This window comes from Triticum urartu, chromosome 1 (genome assembly GCF_003073215.2).
Source record: "Triticum urartu cultivar G1812 chromosome 1, Tu2.1, whole genome shotgun sequence".
Classification (NCBI taxonomy): Eukaryota; Viridiplantae; Streptophyta; class Magnoliopsida; order Poales; family Poaceae; genus Triticum; species Triticum urartu.
Window position 1 is genome coordinate 467,263,002 of NC_053022.1, and position 16,950 is coordinate 467,279,951.

At 45.3% G+C, this 16,950-nt stretch overlaps 1 protein-coding gene across 1 annotated transcript; it reads left to right on the forward strand.

Moving 5' to 3' along the window:
• Window positions 1-234: 234 nt before the first annotated feature.
• On the forward strand, window positions 235-6,477 carry LOC125519830 (serine/threonine-protein kinase Nek4-like). Its single transcript, XM_048684609.1, has 15 exons — window positions 235-476; window positions 793-1,005; window positions 1,108-1,174; window positions 1,258-1,323; window positions 1,409-1,455; window positions 1,534-1,579; window positions 1,677-1,757; window positions 1,835-1,877; window positions 1,984-2,033; window positions 2,346-2,427; window positions 2,521-2,570; window positions 3,453-3,526; window positions 3,885-3,936; window positions 4,089-4,733; window positions 4,818-6,477. The coding sequence occupies exons 2-15, from the start codon at window positions 908-910 to the stop codon at window positions 6,255-6,257; spliced, it is 2,841 nt and encodes a 946-aa protein (XP_048540566.1). The 5' UTR covers window positions 235-476; window positions 793-907; the 3' UTR covers window positions 6,258-6,477.
• The last annotated feature ends 10,473 nt before the right edge of the window (window positions 6,478-16,950 follow it).

Consider the following 16,950-nt stretch of genomic DNA (forward strand, 5'->3'; position numbering starts at 1 on the left):
TGACACAAAGCTAATATGCGAAGTAAATAAAATTAAATGGAGTACCCACCCAGCAACCAAGACAGTACTTAGTGGGAGATACGCTCTACAAGTTGCAATGTCCCTTTTAAGCCACCAGGCATCTCCCTCGCTTAATTTAATTAATTCCCCTGATTAGCACCACCCCAGCTTTTAACCCCAACCCCGTCAGGCCATCGCCACCACTCGCTGTTGCGGCGATGCTGCGTATATAAGCAAGCTAAGCAAAGCCACGGAGCAAACTCGTTCGCCTTCAACCAACACCGTCACGCCGCATCAAAGGCTCCATCCACCAAAACATTAACAAATCACAGCCGAGGCGACCGCCAGCGAGGAGTGTGCCCCCCGCCGAAGCCGCAGGCGCACGAGCTCCAGCCGCGCGAGCCGGCCAGCGAGGCCGGCCGGAGATCCCCTCCGGCGCCGCCGCCCGCCGGCCAATGCAGCCGGACTGCCCCGCGGTAAGCAAGCCCCCCTGCCTCGGCCCGGTCGCGCGCGGTTGGTGTGATCCGCAAACCTGCCGCTACTGTTCTGGATAACTGATGCCCTCTCCGTTTCTCTCTCTGTATCTGCGGAGTAGTTCATCGGTTCCCGTGCTAATCTGTAATCTCTCGCCTAGTTCAAACAGTGCCTCTCCTGGTCTCCTTTCTAAGAAAAGGCAGCGAGTACTACTGGGCTGGGTGCCGTGGGATTTTGATTGGGTTGGGTGGCACGTGACGCGAGTACGCTTTGGTAAAAGTTGTTTGGCTTATGCACTTGTCCCGCTGCTTTTCGCAGGACCTGGTGGTGAGGATGCGCAGGCGTTTGAACCGCAGCATGGGCACGGCAGGAGGAATTTGATTCCTAATCAGAGGCGACTTGCTGCAGTGAAAGGCTGTGATTGTTTTCTGTAATGGAGTCTCGGATGGACCAGTACGAGATCATGGAGCAGATTGGGCGCGGCGCCTTCGGCGCCGCCATCCTTGTGAATCACAAGATCGAGAAGAAGAAGTACGTACGATATAGTAGTTCTTTTTCCGTTCCAAGATTCTGTTTCCACCCTTCGAATGCAGGTGACAGCAACAGCGTGTGTGCCTGTGATTTGATTGGCAGGTATGTGCTGAAGAAAATCCGCCTTGCCAGGCAGACGGAGCGCTGCCGCAAGTCCGCTCATCAAGAGGTTTGTGAAGCCCTTGGGCTTTGTTTGTTGATTGATTGGTGCTGTTTTGGGGAGGAATTGATTAAGTGGGAAGTAAATTGCAGATGGCTCTGATTGCTCGACTACAACATCCTTACATCGTAGAGTTCAAAGAGGCCTGGGTTGAGAAGGTTTTTATTTTAACCTTTATTTTACCTTGCTTGTTGGGTTGGAAATTTCAACTGAACTTATTTACTGACAAGGAGAGTTATGCAGGGTTGCTATGTCTGCATCATCACGGGCTACTGCGAAGGGGGGGATGTGTGAGTGTTATTGGGCGCTTTGGAGTTCAGTTTCTTGTTTCCATGTCTCTTAAATTGTATTTTGTTCTTTAATAACAGGGATGAGCTGATGAAGAAGTTAAATGGTACTTACTTTCCTGAGGAGGTATGAGATAACTTATCTCTAATTTTCATCTGAATTAAATTAAAAATAAATCCAACATCGAGTTCATAATACTGATTGATCACTGATTGTTCCTCAGAAATTGCTGAAATGGTTCGCACAGTTGGTATTGGCTGTTGACTACTTGCATTCGAACTATGTGTTGCATCGTGATCTGAAGGTAAGCAACAATGGGTATAGTCATCGCCAATTATTTTATGCAGTGGTATGGTTGACAATTGTTCCTCATAATTGCAGTGCTCCAACATATTTCTCACCAAAGATCATGATATACGCCTTGGTCAGTTCCTGATTACAGATAGTACAGTACTGCAAGTTATTTCACACTACAATTTAACCTTTTGTTTTATCAATTAACATTTAACAATCCATTGTTTTGCATGCAGGAGATTTTGGCCTAGCCAAGACTCTGAAGGAAGATGATTTAACTTCTTCAGTATGATCCTTTTTCCTATTTCCTCCGATGACCTCTGCTTAAAACATTTGCATTGCCATAGCCTTTCCTACTGTTAGAAGGGCATTCCATTTATTGAGCTATTAATACCTCTCTCATATGTTACATCACCAATGACAGCATGATGTTTGTCATGCGCATATACCTCATGCTATTTATCGTCTTCCTCTTCCCTTATTAACCACAAACAATGTAGGCGCGTAAATTCATCTGTATTGTGGAGTACATAAAGTCAGGATCATTTTTATATGCTCAGACTCTTGCTGGATACTAATGCTATTATGTTTCCTTTAGGTCGTCGGAACACCGAATTACATGTGCCCGGAGCTGCTTACAGACATTCCCTATGGATTCAAGTCGGACATTTGGTCGCTTGGTAAAAATAATTAACATCAGGCTAATGTTTCTGTACTATTCCTAGATTACCACATATTTGCTTATGAATTTAATATAACTTTGTCTTTTACAGGATGCTGTATGTATGAGATGGCGGCCCATCGACCTGCTTTCAAGGCTTTTGTGAGCTCTTACCTGATATATTTTTTGCTTGAGAATCATTGCTATCCTGGGTGGATTATAAGTTGAATATTTACCTTTTCCATCTTACATTCCAAATGGGCTCGTATCCGTTATAGTTTTTCTGGCTTAGTAGTTTAATACTCCTATGTTGAAGAAACTGCAATATTTTGGTAGAACTAGCTAAGATCTGGTTAGCTCTGTAGTCCACCCTGCATATTCTCTTACGGAAATACTTTGCAGATACTATACAATACAAAATGGAACATAAACTAACTCTGCATGTAAACTTATTTCCTATGTAAAGATTCTTTTTGAGACAATATTCAGAAGTGCTTTAGGCCAAATTACATGAACAAAGCAATTACCATGGGATATTGCCTAAATTAAGTAAAAAGAACTAAATTAGTATATCAGTTCATAAAGATGGCTGCATGCATCGATTGATGCAGAGGCCGGGGGTTTAACCTCCTTTTCAAAAAAAAAAAATCAGTTCATAATTGACATGTACTGACTCACATATAACTATTCATATTTTAGAGCATTTGAGCATTAAAGTTTTTTTTAATTATTCTCGCAACATTTCAAGTAACTTCTATATAAGTTGGTCAATTATATATTTGCTTTTGTAAAAAATATTGCTAATGGTGTTTATGATTCATCCAAAGATAACTATTTAGTTACATATAGTATCAAAGTTTGGAACATATGAGGTATCCAAAATATTGTCTACAAGAAAATGGTGAAATAAAATTAGTATGATCTGGTAAAACTCTACAATAAAAAATCTGCAATGTTGGGTTTCCTGGTTGTTACTTGGTGACGCTACTATTTGCAGTTTTCTTTAACAAATCAGTGGACTTACCCGATTAAGAATGCTTGCAGGATATGGCTGGATTGATAAGTAAGATAAATAGGTCCGCGATGGGTCCCTTGCCTACCTGCTACTCCTCTTCTATGTACGTGCACTTTTCTTCATAGAGTCGGTTGTGTAAAAGCTATACATTTGTTAAAAGTTGTCTTGTCATTTGTCTCATTTCAATCACATGATCTGTAATGTGGTAATCATCCTTGGTTCTTATGCTTCAGAACCAAGTAATGATTTGGTAGCATCTGTACTGATGTTGGTGTATTACAGTTTATGTCTCTTTTAAGTCGTAAGTGTGTGTCCTTTTTAAGTCTTATCATTTGTCTCATTTCAATAACATATTTTAAGTCATCATCCTCAATTCTTATGCTTCACAACCAAGTAATGATTTGGTAGCTTCGCAAAGAATATACCACTCTAATGGTTTCCCCTTTTGCTGTTAAATACAGGAAATCTCTTATCAAAATTATGTTGCGGAAGAATCCTGAGCATCGACCTACTGTAAGCTACTATGAAGCTGGAAACCTTCTGACTATAGCCTTGTCTCTTTCCACTCTTTCTTTCGAAAGGCCGTAGCTATTCTTTATTATGAAAGAACAAGAGTTTACAAGTACAACATGATCTCTGAATAAAATGTAATGTCCTGTGAACAGGCATCGGAGATTCTGAAGAACCCATATCTGCAGCCTTATGTTGATCAATGTCGTGCTCTTTATGATGCTTCAAATACCATGCGAACACCACCGAAATCATTGTCCACTTCACGGAGCAGTCAGAGAAGCATGTCTGAAAGCCAAAGCAGCAGCATGTCTAGTAGTGATATAGACAGCACACTATCAAGTGACAGAAGCACATCAGGTGGAGCTGCAAGTACTGACACCAAGGTCATTGATACTCGAAGCGTTCATGATGTGGATCGAGATAACTCAGATGAGAAGTGGGCAACGCCAGAAGATCTCAGAGGCAACAAAGACCTGAAAAGACAAGATTCATCTAAATCCATGGATCAGCATCACAGGGGTGAGACTAAGCAACCGAAAATCATTGAGAAGATAATGACAACCTTAAGAGAGGAGAGCAGGCTTAGAGAAAGCAGTACTCCGGCAAGAACTAGAGGCGTAAAGCCGAGTTCTGCAGTCAGTAGTAAGAATGAAGCAGAGCAACCATCAGATACTTCAAGGTTTAACAACAATGCTTCATGCAGATCAAGGTCTGGTGATGATTCATCTCATGGATTGGTCAGTACCAACGATGGATGCGTGAATTCAGTTCAAGCATCACCACCCTCGAAGCAACTGGTATGAACCTACTTCTTTTATATCATAAACAAAATCCAATTAGCTTTTATTGCTAACCACTGACTCCTGCTATTGGTCATGCAGTTACCTATTGTGGAACACCGTTCAAATATCAAAACCGTTCGGTCATCAACTCCTGAACCTGCCAAACAGGTCATAGAAAATGGTTCTGCAGTTTCAGCAAAGTCAAAAATCAAGACCCCAACTAGTGCTACTAGACGGGCTAGCCCTCAGCGACGAGCGGGGGTAGGGACAACTGGCCTCCCAGCCACTGTGCAAAAAGGAGCTCAAACTAAGGCCATGGTGGAGGGTGAGAAAAGTCCATGCCAACCTACCCATTCTCCAGATACTACCCCTGGTGATCTTCCACTTATTGTAAGGCCATCCAAAATTCCTTCAGAAGGACTGAACATCATGCCAAACAACTCACATGCAAAATCTGCTCCCCGAGAATTGTTTACTGTGGCAACTAAGGAAGACATCAGTCCTTGCTCAAGTTCAACAGTTGGTTGTGTTGAAAAGATCGACCAGTCTGAGCTATCTGAACCTAACCCACCAGCCTGCTTGATTTCATCGCACACAAGCTCAGTGCCTGATGCTGTTGCCACGGAAGACAATGGCCTTACAGCCATACCACGTTCAGAAATTAGCAGAGACAATTTGCAGAGGAGTGTGGTTAGTAATGATTCAAGCCTGAGCTCTGCTTTGGGTCCATTCATTCCAAGCTTTGAACAGGAGTTTGTTTGCAAGGATGATGTGCAATCCAGTAAGCATGGGCAGAATATGGCCACATTCCAAAGTGGTGAGGATAAATTTACTGTCCAAGAGCTTCTCTCATCGATGCCACCATACGGTTCTTCCGTTTCAACAGCAGAAGGTGCAATGTTGGAGAAGGGACCCAATTCTGTTCAGTCAATGAAGAAACAAACATCAATGAAGAAAGAAACAGGTCCTCATTTAAACCCACTGGTTGATGATGCCATTCGGCAAATCAATCTCAATGTCTGCAATGAGCAGCCAACATCAGAAAATGGTCAAGGGGAAACTCAGAACATGGATGTCAGCAAACTTCTGAATGTGGTAAGAGAAGATCTGGAAGTAAGAAGCAGCTCATGCTCATTAAACTCACTGCCTTCTACACCTCTTCCCTCAGTTGCTTCCGAACAGCATGTCTTGGGAAGCAATGCTGCCTGCAAGATACCAGCCAGCTCAGACACAGCAAGATTATCTAGTGCCATCGTCGATGTGAGATCTTACATCTCTGAGGCCAACATCGTTGTCAAGGAGGAGACATCCCCTGCTAAGGAAATGCTCGACGTCACGTCATTTAGGCAGCGGGCCGAGGCTCTTGAGGGGCTCCTTGAGCTCTCCGCGGACCTACTGGAAGACAACAGGTTGGAGGAGCTTGCCATTGTTCTGAAGCCATTCGGGAAGATGAAGGTCTCCCCAAGAGAGACGGCAATCTGGCTGGCCAGAAGCTTTAAAGGGATGATGAATGACGAAGCAAGTCGCACGTCTATGTGAGTATCTGTATCTTTGTAGCCCGGAGGGGCACTTTTTGCTTGCTCCCCCCTTGTGCTCCGAGCTTACCGAAACTCGCTTGGTTTTATAACAGCGTGTGGTTTGTGTTGCCTGGTTTTTCCTTTTGATTCAACCATTCTTTGTGGCGTATGTTGTACATAGCCAAGACTTGTAAACAGAATAAATGTCCCTTCAGTACTGCAAATGGTTTAACTTCTGCATACATCGCATTCGTCGGAACACGTGGGAAAACGTGATCAAAACATGCTGCTTTTCCGGTCTTCAAAGTGACCAGATTACTGCAGCTACTCCCCTAGAAATTGTCTTAGCACATGAGAAATAAGGTAATGTGGTATTGATGTACTGTATTAGTCAGAGAAGCATTTGTCAAAGTCACTCTTTCCCCTATAGATGTGGATCCTCCAATCCATCCACCCATCCAACCAGCCGTGCCTTAAGTTTGTCCTTACAGTTTCCAGTTAGATACTTTTAGTCTGCTAGCACTAACACAGTCCCATATACTCCCTCCATTCCACAATGTAGATCTCGGAAAGCACAGGCGCATTACATTGTGGAATGAAGGGAGTATTTGATAGGCCATCAACCCCTTAACAGTTGGACAGATCACCATATTGTTCTAATTTTTTTTTATTCCTTAGGTACCATCAAGACCTCACTTTTCTCTAAGTTGATTCTTAGACCAGACATCATTTCGAACAAAGTATAATAGTGGCTTCAATTTCCATGCCCCCTCCATGTCATCCCTGATGAATAAAATGGTACCATCGACATATCGAAAAATGGCAATCCGTTTGTAAATCAGATCATCCCTTGGGTGACTACACTTTTCATCCAGGCAATCCATTTTAGGTTGGAACCTTTTTGCTCGGCAGTCAAAGAGAAACTGGTAGTTCACCTTGTCATATGCTTTCTTAAAACCAAGCTTGATTACTACCATCTCATGCTTTCAAAACTTGATATGTTCCAAAATTTCATGCAAAATCAAGACCCCATCCATGATGTTCCTACTAATCTTGGACATGATGAGGTCAGCTTAGTAGTTAGAGCTTTCAAGAAGCTAGACTTTTGATTTTTTTTTTCCGAAAAGGAGGTCATCCCTCGGCCTCTGCATCGGATAGATGCATGCGGCCACTTTATTAAAGTAAGTTCAACAAAACAAATAGTATGGTCTGCAAAGTACAACTCACAAAAGAAGCAAAATAAAAATAAGCATATGAAAGCCACAACCGGCTGGACGAAAGGACATCAAGGACCTATCTTATTATGCAACCACCATCCAAATCGGTTGAAGATAGCTCGTGCTACCATCTCCCACCGGTTGCACCCAGTAGCCAAATGCTCCCTGGAGCCCGTAGGAGTGAGTAGCAACCACGTACGGATCTATGCCGTAGCCCTGAAGATAACCTGCAAGAAGTTAATCATATAAAGTCTGTTAAAAATCATATCGTTACCGCAGTTCCATATAGCCCAAAGGAATGCGCATATTCCAATCCGAATACTTGACGCTATATCTGGATTCACTCCATTTAGCCACGTCCCAAACAACGCGTCAATGCTAACTGTAGGAGTAATATTAAAAGCTATATGAACGGACCGCCAAAGTAACTTCGCAAAAGGGCAATCAAGAAATAAATGTTGAATTGTTTCGTCGTGAACACAAAAGCAACATCATGGACTACCTATCCATCGTCGCTTTAGTAAGTTATCTTTGGTAAGGATCACTTGCTTATGCACAAACCACATAAAAATTTTAATTCGCAAGGGAACCTTAACTTTTCAAATGTGTATCGATCTTGGGATTGGGCCAGAATTAATAAGGTCTAAGTACATTGATTTGACCGTGAACACTCCATTAGCCGTTAGCTTCCAATTTAAGGTGTCTCCCTGATCAGATAGTTGAACGTCTATCAACCTCCTCACTAAGTGTAACCAGGAATTCCATCGCTCCCCTACTAGAGACCTCCTGAATTGAATATTCAAAGGTACCGTCTGTAAAATTGCTACGTAATCCTCCTTACGTTGAGCAATATGATACAGGGAAGAATACTGAAGAGCTAGTGGTGTGTCACCTAACCATGTGTCTTCCCAAAATCTTGTTGTTGTTCCGTCCCCAACAATGAATTTCATTCTATAGAAGAAGGTTTCTTTCGCTCTCATGAGTCCCTTCCAAAATGGTGAATCATTAGGTTTTACGATAACCTGAGCGAGTGTTTTAGAGTGCAAGTATTTATTTCTCAAGATTTGTGCCCACATACCCTCCGATTCCTGTGATAGCCTATATAGCCATTTGCTCAACATGCATTTATTTTTAATCTCGAGGTTCTCGATCCCAAGACCCGCGTGGTCTTTTGGTCGACAAATAATATCCCATCTTGCCAGACGATACTTTGTCTTAACCTCGTCTAACTGCCAGAAACAAACGAGATCGATAGAAGTCTAGTCTCCTTCGTACCCCTTTGGGCACCTCAAAGAAAGATAGAAGGAACATTGGCATACTCGTGAATACCAAATTTATCCATACTGGTCGTCCTTCATATGACATAAGCTTACCCTTCCAGCAGCTTAGTTTCTTCTCGAATCGATCTTCGATACATTTCCACTCCATATTAGTTAATTTCCTATGATGGATGGGAATGCCTAGATAGCTGAACGGCAATGACCCCAGTTCACAATCGAACAATTGCCTATAACTGTCTTGGTCATCTTTGGCCCTACCAAAGCAAAACAATTCACTCTTGTGGAAGTTGATCTTTAGACCAGACAGTTGTTCAAACAGGCACAACACTAGTTTCATATTCCTCGCCTTTGCAAGGTCATGCTCCATGAAGATAATAGTGTCATCCGCATATTGTAGGATAGAGACGCCCCCGTCCACCAAATGGGGAACAAGACCACCTACCAAGCCTTTCTCCTTGGCCCGACCTATGAGAACTGTCAGCATGTCTGCCACAATGTTGAACAGAATCAGAGGCATCGGGTTTCCTTGTCTCAGGCCTTTATGTGTTTGAAAATAATGACCAATGTCATCACTCACCTTTATCCCAACACTACCTTTCTTGACAAAAGAATCCACCTGATTCCTCCATGCCCAACTAAAGCCCTTCATGTGCATGGCTTGCTGCATAAATGGTCATTTAACTTTGTCATATGCCTTCTCAAAATCTACTTTGAAGACCATCCCATCGAGTTTCTTCGAATGGATTTCATGTAAGGTTTCATGTATGACTTTTGAACTTAGACCACTAACAAGTCAAATTTTAGATGCTCGTGAGCTTATTATCCTAAGTCGTAACAAATTAATTGCAAAACCCACATCAAGCAAATGGGGATGAACTTCTGGATTTTGTCAGCATGTGCACCTTTTGGCAATAAGGTAATCACTCCAAAATTAATCCCACTCAAGTCCGCTTTATGTTCACAGAAGTCTTGGAAAGCTGACATTATATATGATGCTCTTTGAATCAAACATGTACACTTTGTATAAAGGGACATTTACATTTATGCATCTAATTTGCGCCCACTCTCAGATTTACCACTAACTTTTTGATGTGCTCAAATTTGCCCCTAAAAAGCATTTTAGGTCGCCAGAATGCCCCTCTAGCTGGTCAAAGTTGTTTGACCAAGACTTTGAAAGTTTATAACAAATTCATATGAACTCAGAAGAATGCAAATAAGATATCAAAATGTTCATAAAAATTCACCTATACGTACATGTCATTTACGTTCATCACCTACACGTGCATTTACTTGCATTCATCCTAAATAGTTTTTTAATGTTATAAACCCTAGAAACCTTTAAAGAGTGCTTTTGTCATGAACGTAAATGATATGCACATATAGGTGATGTTTTTATGGAAGTTTTGATATCATATTTTGCATTCTTCTGAGTTCATATGAATTTTCAAAGTTTTGGTCAAACAACTTTGAGCAGATGGAAGGGCATTCTGGCGACCTAAAATGCTTTTATGGATAAATTTTGAGCACATCAAAGAGTTAGGGATAAATTTAAGTAGTGGGTTCAAGTTAGAGGCACAAATGTAAATGTCGCCTGTATAAAATGCCGCATTATGCTTCGTGCCTTAAAACTACATAGTTGTGGCCAACCACGCCTCATAGAACAACTCATCCTCCTTTATCAAGTACACAACCATGGTGTTTCCTTCAAAGTCAACAACGACAACGTCAAAATATTTCGCTATGCCATTCGGCCGAACACTTGCCAGCCATGGCGTTCGCCATGGATAGTGATGACAGGGGCGGATGGTACCTAGGCATCGGCGGAATCCTGGGTGGAACGGTGGCATGCGCCAATGCGTGTAGGTGTCTGTCTAGAGTGACAGAGGTACGACAAGGCCTGGGCAATAGCCATGGTGGTACAACAGCGGTGACGGTCTCTGAGGGTGCGAATATAGAGAATAGGGGGAGTGGCGGAGTGGGAAAAGGGGGTCCAGGTAGGGTATTTTGGTGGGACAGCAGCGTCAGAGTCCGACGTGACGAGTGCTTGGACTACCCCAAACCTCTCTAGGTTTGGTTCTGTTTTGTGGGATTTTTGGACATCCGGGTCGACAATCTTCCTGACGCTATTAGATGGCCAAAATTATATGGACCGTTAGGCGATTTGTGTTGGAATTGCCACTAAAGCATCTACAACTGAACCCTCTTCCCCCTAAACGTCTGGACGGATATCCTGGATGGCGCCCGGACAAAAAATGTCACCCAACCGACCCCCCTCCCCAAATCCGGCCCAGACGTCTAGGTTGTACGACACCCCTTATATCCAGCCCATATCTGGGTTGGACATGGGGACTCCCGGATGCGTCTACCACGTTGGATCCGACAACCCGAACCCATCCGAAGTCTCTTCCAAGTCGCCCTCAACCTAGCCGGACCTGCCCTCTTCCTCTCCTTTCTTCTGCCTCGTCCGCACCACCCCTTCCCTACCTCCTTCGTCCCAACACACAACGTCGTCACCGCCGTCCCCATCCCACAACATCGTCATCCTTGCCATCATCGGACATTTTTGCCGCCAAAGGATGCCATCACGATACGTCCTACTTATCCGGACATACTCTCACCATCTACGTGTTTGACCAAATTTCCGAGTTATTTTTTAGTTCTTTTTGAAGGAAATATGCCCTAGAGGCAATAATAAAGTTGTTATTTATATTTCCTTATATCATGATAAATCTTTATTATTCATGCTGGAATTGTATTAACCGGAAACTTGATACATGTGTGGATACATAGACAAAACACCATGTCCCTAGTAAGCCTCTACTAGACTAGCTTGTTAAACAAAGATGGTTAAGTTTCCTAACCATAGACATGTGTTCTCATTTGATAAACGGGATCACATCATTAGGAGAATGATGTGATAGACAAGACCCATCCGTTAGCTTAGCATGTTGATCGTTCAGTTTTATTGCTATAGCTTTCTTCATGTCATATACATATTCCTTCGGCTATGAGATTATGCAACTCCCGGATACCGGAGGAATACCTTGTGTGTTATCAAACGTCACAACGTAACTGGGTGATGATAAAAGATGCTCTACAGGTATCTTTGAAGGTGTTTGTTGGGTTGGCATAGATCGAGATTAGGATCTGTCACTCCAAGTATCGGAGAGGTATCTCTGGGCCCTCTCGGTAATGCACATCATAATAAGCCTTGCAAGCAATGTGACTAGTGAGTTAGTTGTGGGATGATGTATGATAGAACGAGTAAAGAGACTTTCCGGTAACGAGATTGAACTAGGTATGAAGATATCGACGATCGAATCTCGGGCAAGTAACATACCCATGACAAAGGGAATAATGTATGTTGTCATTCCGGTACGACCGATAAAGATCTTCGTAGAATATGTGGGAACCAATATGGGCATCCAGGTTCCGCTGCTGGTTATTGACCGGAGAGGTGTCTCAGTCATGTCTACATAGTTCTCGAACCCGTAGGGTCCGCACGCTTAACATTCGATGATGATTTTGTATTATATGAGTTATGTGATTTGGTGACCGAATGTTGTTCGAAGTCCCGGATGAGATCACGGACATGACGAGGAGTCTCGAAATGGAAAGAGGTAAAGATTCATATATTGGACGATGGTATTCGGACACCGGAAGTCTTCTGGGGGTACCAGGTGCATATTGGGTCACCGGAAGGGGTTCCGGGCATCCCCCGGCAACTATATGGGCCTTAATGGGCCAAGAGGGGGACAGACCAGCCCCTAAGGGGCTGGTGCGCCCCATGTAGGCCAAAATAAGGGGGAAGGAAAGAAGAGAAGGGAGAAAGGAAGGGGAGGGATTCGGCCTCCCCCTTCCTTCCCTCCTCCCTCCTCCTTCCTTCCCCCTCCGGATGGATATGACCTCCTACTTGGGGCGCCCCCTTGGCTGCCTCTCCTCCCCTCCAACCTATATATATGAGGGGGGCACCTCTAGAACACACAACAATGATTGTTAGCCGTGTGCGGCGCCCCCCTCCACAGTTTAGGCCTTCTGTCATATTGTTGTAGTGCTTAGGCGAAGCCCTACGTGGATCACTTCACCATCACCGTCACCACGCCGTTGTGCTGACGAAACTCTTCCTTGACACTTTGCTAGATCAAGAGTTTGAGGGACGTCATCGAGCTGAATGTGTGCAGAACTCAGAGGTGTCGTACGTTCGGTGCTTGATCGGTCGGAACGAGAAGAAGTTCGACTACATCAACCGCGATGTCAAATGCTTCCGCTTTAGGTCTACGAGGGTGCGTGGACACACTCTCCCCCTCTCGTTGCTATGCATCTCCTAGATAGATCTTGCATCAGCGTGGGAAATTTTGAAATTGCATGCTATGTTTCCCAACACTTTTTTGTAGGCAAACAATGGATTTGTTAGATGTTGACTATGAGAACAAGAACCTGACAAATTCATTTACAAAGAGTTCGTCGATTCGCTGGAATTGGATGACAAAAATACTGATGTTGATGATGAGCATCTAGGTAGAAATAATGAAGAATCCAGTGGAGCATATCCTGAGATTCAAGGGTTCAATAAAGGGCGTGAGAGTTGTTCTTCGAGATAGGATCGCTCGCGCATGACTTCTCTATAGTGACTACTGATGAAGCTATGTACCTAGGGTAGGGTCATAGGCCTGACCTAGACACCCTCCCCTAGGACTCCATCCTAAAACTAGAAGCATTCGAGGGATAGCATCATCCACTCGACTGCCAGGCATTCCACTCGGAAGATTCAAAGTCACTCGACCACTACAATTATCACTCGATGGACAGAAGATCTAAAGTCACTCTGCATGACAACGGTCGGACGTTTACTTCATATACTTAATAGGCATTTATGTCACTTAATTGCTAGCGCTACCAGTAACGCCCCCCTCTTGATGTACCTTAAAACCCTTGTAACATAGGCTGGCTGGGGGCTAGGCGCACTCTATATAATCCAACCCCTCCACTGGCACAAGGGTTCACACCCCCTGTAAACACACACATACATAATCCAGTCGACCGCCTCCGGGCATCGAGACGTAGGGTCGTTACTTCCTCCGTGAAGGGCTTGAACTCGTAAAACTCGTGTGTACAACTTCGCCATAGCTAGGATCTTGCCTCCTCATACCTACCCCCATTCTACTGTCAGTCTTAGATCCAAGATATTTGGCGTCCACCGTGGGGCCAGTGTCTTAGCGACTTTTTGGTGGAGTTGCGATTTTTCCGATTCTCATCATCATGGTTTCCACCGGCGGACTGGTTGAGGGTCGCGAGATCCGTCTGGGTGCGCTCGTGTTCATCGCCGGCGACTCCGCCTGGCTCCAGGAAGCTCCACTCGACGTCGATGCGCTCCCCGTCCGCGGGGCGACTCACTTTCGCGCGTGTGTCCGCGGCGTCATTCTCCGGCAACCGTCGACCCAGTATCGGTCAGTTCCTATGGTGTCCTCGTCCCTCGCTATTCGCCGGCACAAGCGTTCTGGTCGGTCGCGACTCCAGCGGTGGGTGAGACACGCGGTGGCCCACCAGTCGTTCACCTCGCAAGTCGCGGCAATAGAGCCCGACGAAACTCTCTACGGCCTGTTCGACCTGTCGACTTGCTCCGTCAAGGCCGCATCCGAGTGCGACAGCAGCGATCCCGCGGCAGAAGTCTTGATGGTCAACGGACCACCCAGTCCTCCTGGCTTCCCCCGCGACGATGGTGGTGATGGTGGCGGTGATCCGTCGTGCGTTCACGAAGAGTACCGCCCCGAGCCCATTTCTTCGCAACGGAGGGAAGAGCTTCGCCGCCGCAACATGGATGCACTTCACACTCCTATCGTTGGAGAAACCCCCGAGGCCCAGGCCTTGGAGGAAGCGCGCCTGGCCAACCTAGCTGAGCGCACTCGACTAGAGAACCTGCAGCGTGCACTCGACGAGCGTGCTCAGCAGCGGATCCCTGAATCCAGTCGACGGCAGCTTTTTCCACGTCAAACTCAGGTATACCACAGTCCGATTCAAAATCTCACATCTGCGGCCCGAATAGCAGAGTCAATCCAGCCCTCCCAGTCGGAGGCAGGCAGAGGTTTGATGCAGATCCGGGCCTTGCTCCGAGTAGCTGGGGAGCAGAACACCATAGTGTCTCAGTCGTGGAATAGGATTCATAGCAGGTCTGTGGTGACGGATACAGTACAGTCAGCCCACAACCCAAGATCACCCCCTCGGCGTGAGGGATGTGGGCACAGGCAGGATCAGTACAGAAACCATGAGCAATATGATCACCGCCTCGGCCACGACGACCGCCGTCGAGTGCCCACGCCTCCTCCGAGGAGTGGGTCATATGTGCCTCGGCGGCATGATGACAGACGCCCTCACAGCGGCGAGCGAAGAATACCAGTTGACCCAAGGGAGTCAGGCTTTGATGCGAGATCTATTCTCATTCAAGGTCTGGTTGACAGGAACAGAGCACACAGAGAAGGCCATGACAGAGATTATCCGACTGGGGGCAGAGTGCACGTTTCAGGTCTCGAGTGTTTTAGCAGAGCCATTAGGGCCGCAGTGATTCCTCCCAATTTCAGGTTGGCGACTGGAGTCAGCAAGTTTACGGGTGATTCTAAGCCTGACACTTGGCTTGAGGACTACCGAGTAGCTGTACAGATTGGTGGTGGCAATGATGAAGTCGCCATGAAGCACCTTCCTCTGATGTTGGAAGGCTCGGCCAGAGCATGGCTGAATCAGTTGGCACCCGGCAGCATATTCAGTTGGGAGGAACTCGCCCGAGTGTTTGTTAGGACTTTTGAAGGTACTTGCAAGCGGCCAGTGGGGTTGACTGAATTGCAGAGTTGTGTGCAAAAACTGAATGAAACCCTGAGAGACTATATCCAGAGATGGATCATGTTACACCATACACTGGAGAATGTGTCAGATCACCAAGCAGTTTGTGCTTTCAAGGAAGGCGTTAAGTATCGGGAGTTGAATCTGAAATTCGGTCGGACAGGAGATATGTCCCTGACTCGGATGATGGAGATTGCCACCAAATACGCTAACGGCGAAGAAGAAGATCGACTCCGAAGTGGCAAGCACAAAACAGTCGCCCAGGACACCGGTGGAGGTACTTCCAATCGGAAACAGAAGCGTAAGGCGAGCCAGTTGCTCCTAGTGAGGCTTTAGTTGTGGCTTAAGGAAAGTTCAAGGGGAAGCCCAAAGGGCCCTGGAACCCCAAGAAAATGAAAGATCAAGACAGAAGTGATGTGTTGGATTTGCCATGTCACATTCACACCAAGAAAGATGAAGAGGGTAATCTGATTTATCCCAAGCACACCACTCGGCAGTGTCGACTCCTGATCCAGCAGTTCTGAGAGAAACAACCCAAGGAGAAGGAAAAGGAGTCGGACAAGGATGAGGATGAGGATGGTTTTCCCAACGTCAACTCCACTCTGATGATTTTTGCTGATGTTGAGAGCAAAAGTCGATTGAAAGTTATCAACACAGAAGTGAACATGGTTGCTCCGGCAACACCAAGTTATTTGAAGTGGTCCTAGACTGCCATCACATTCGACCAGTCTGACCATCCAGCACGTATAGCCACCCCTGGGAGGCAAGTGTTGGTGGTTGACCCAGTTGTTGAAGGCACTCGACTGACTAAAGTGCTGATGGATGGCGGTAGCGGCCTGAATATCCTTTATGCTGAAACCTTGAAGGGAATGGGAATTCTGATGTCCAAGCTCAGCGAAAGAAATATGAGTTTCCATGGTGTTATACCTGGCAAGAAGGTTGAATCACTCGGCCAGATCGCCCTTGATGTGGTTTTCAGTGATTCCAAGAATTACCGCAAAGAAAAGTTGATGTTTGAAGTAGTGGATTTCAAGAGTGTTTATCATGCCATTCTGGGTAGGCCTGCCTATGCATCTTTCATGGCTCGACCATGTTACGTGTACCTCAAATTGAAAATGCCTAGTCCCAGAGGAGTGATCACTATCACTGGCAATCGGCAGAAAGCAGAAGAGTGCTTCCAGAAGGGCTCAAAAATCACCGATGCACAAATGGCAGCAGTCGAAATGCAAGAATACCAGAAAAATACGGATCCGAGTTGTTTGCTGCGCTCCAAGAAGCCTGCCGCAGATTCTGCATTTCAGTCTTCCGGTGAAACCAAGCCGATTCATATTCACTCGACCGATCCTAATGCTGCTCCTACTCATATCTCAACTTCACTTGACAGCAA

Bases quoted from the DNA above. Each gene is read 5' to 3' on its own strand.
- LOC125519830 (XM_048684609.1), top strand. From the start codon at position 908: ATGGAGTCTCGGATGGACCAGTACGAGATCATGGAGCAGATTGGGCGC. The intron at 1,324-1,408 runs GTTTTTATTTTA...AGAGTTATGCAG, and splicing joins AAGAGGCCTGGGTTGAGAAG to GGTTGCTATGTCTGCATCAT. The intron at 1,580-1,676 runs GTATGAGATAAC...ATTGTTCCTCAG, and splicing joins GTACTTACTTTCCTGAGGAG to AAATTGCTGAAATGGTTCGC.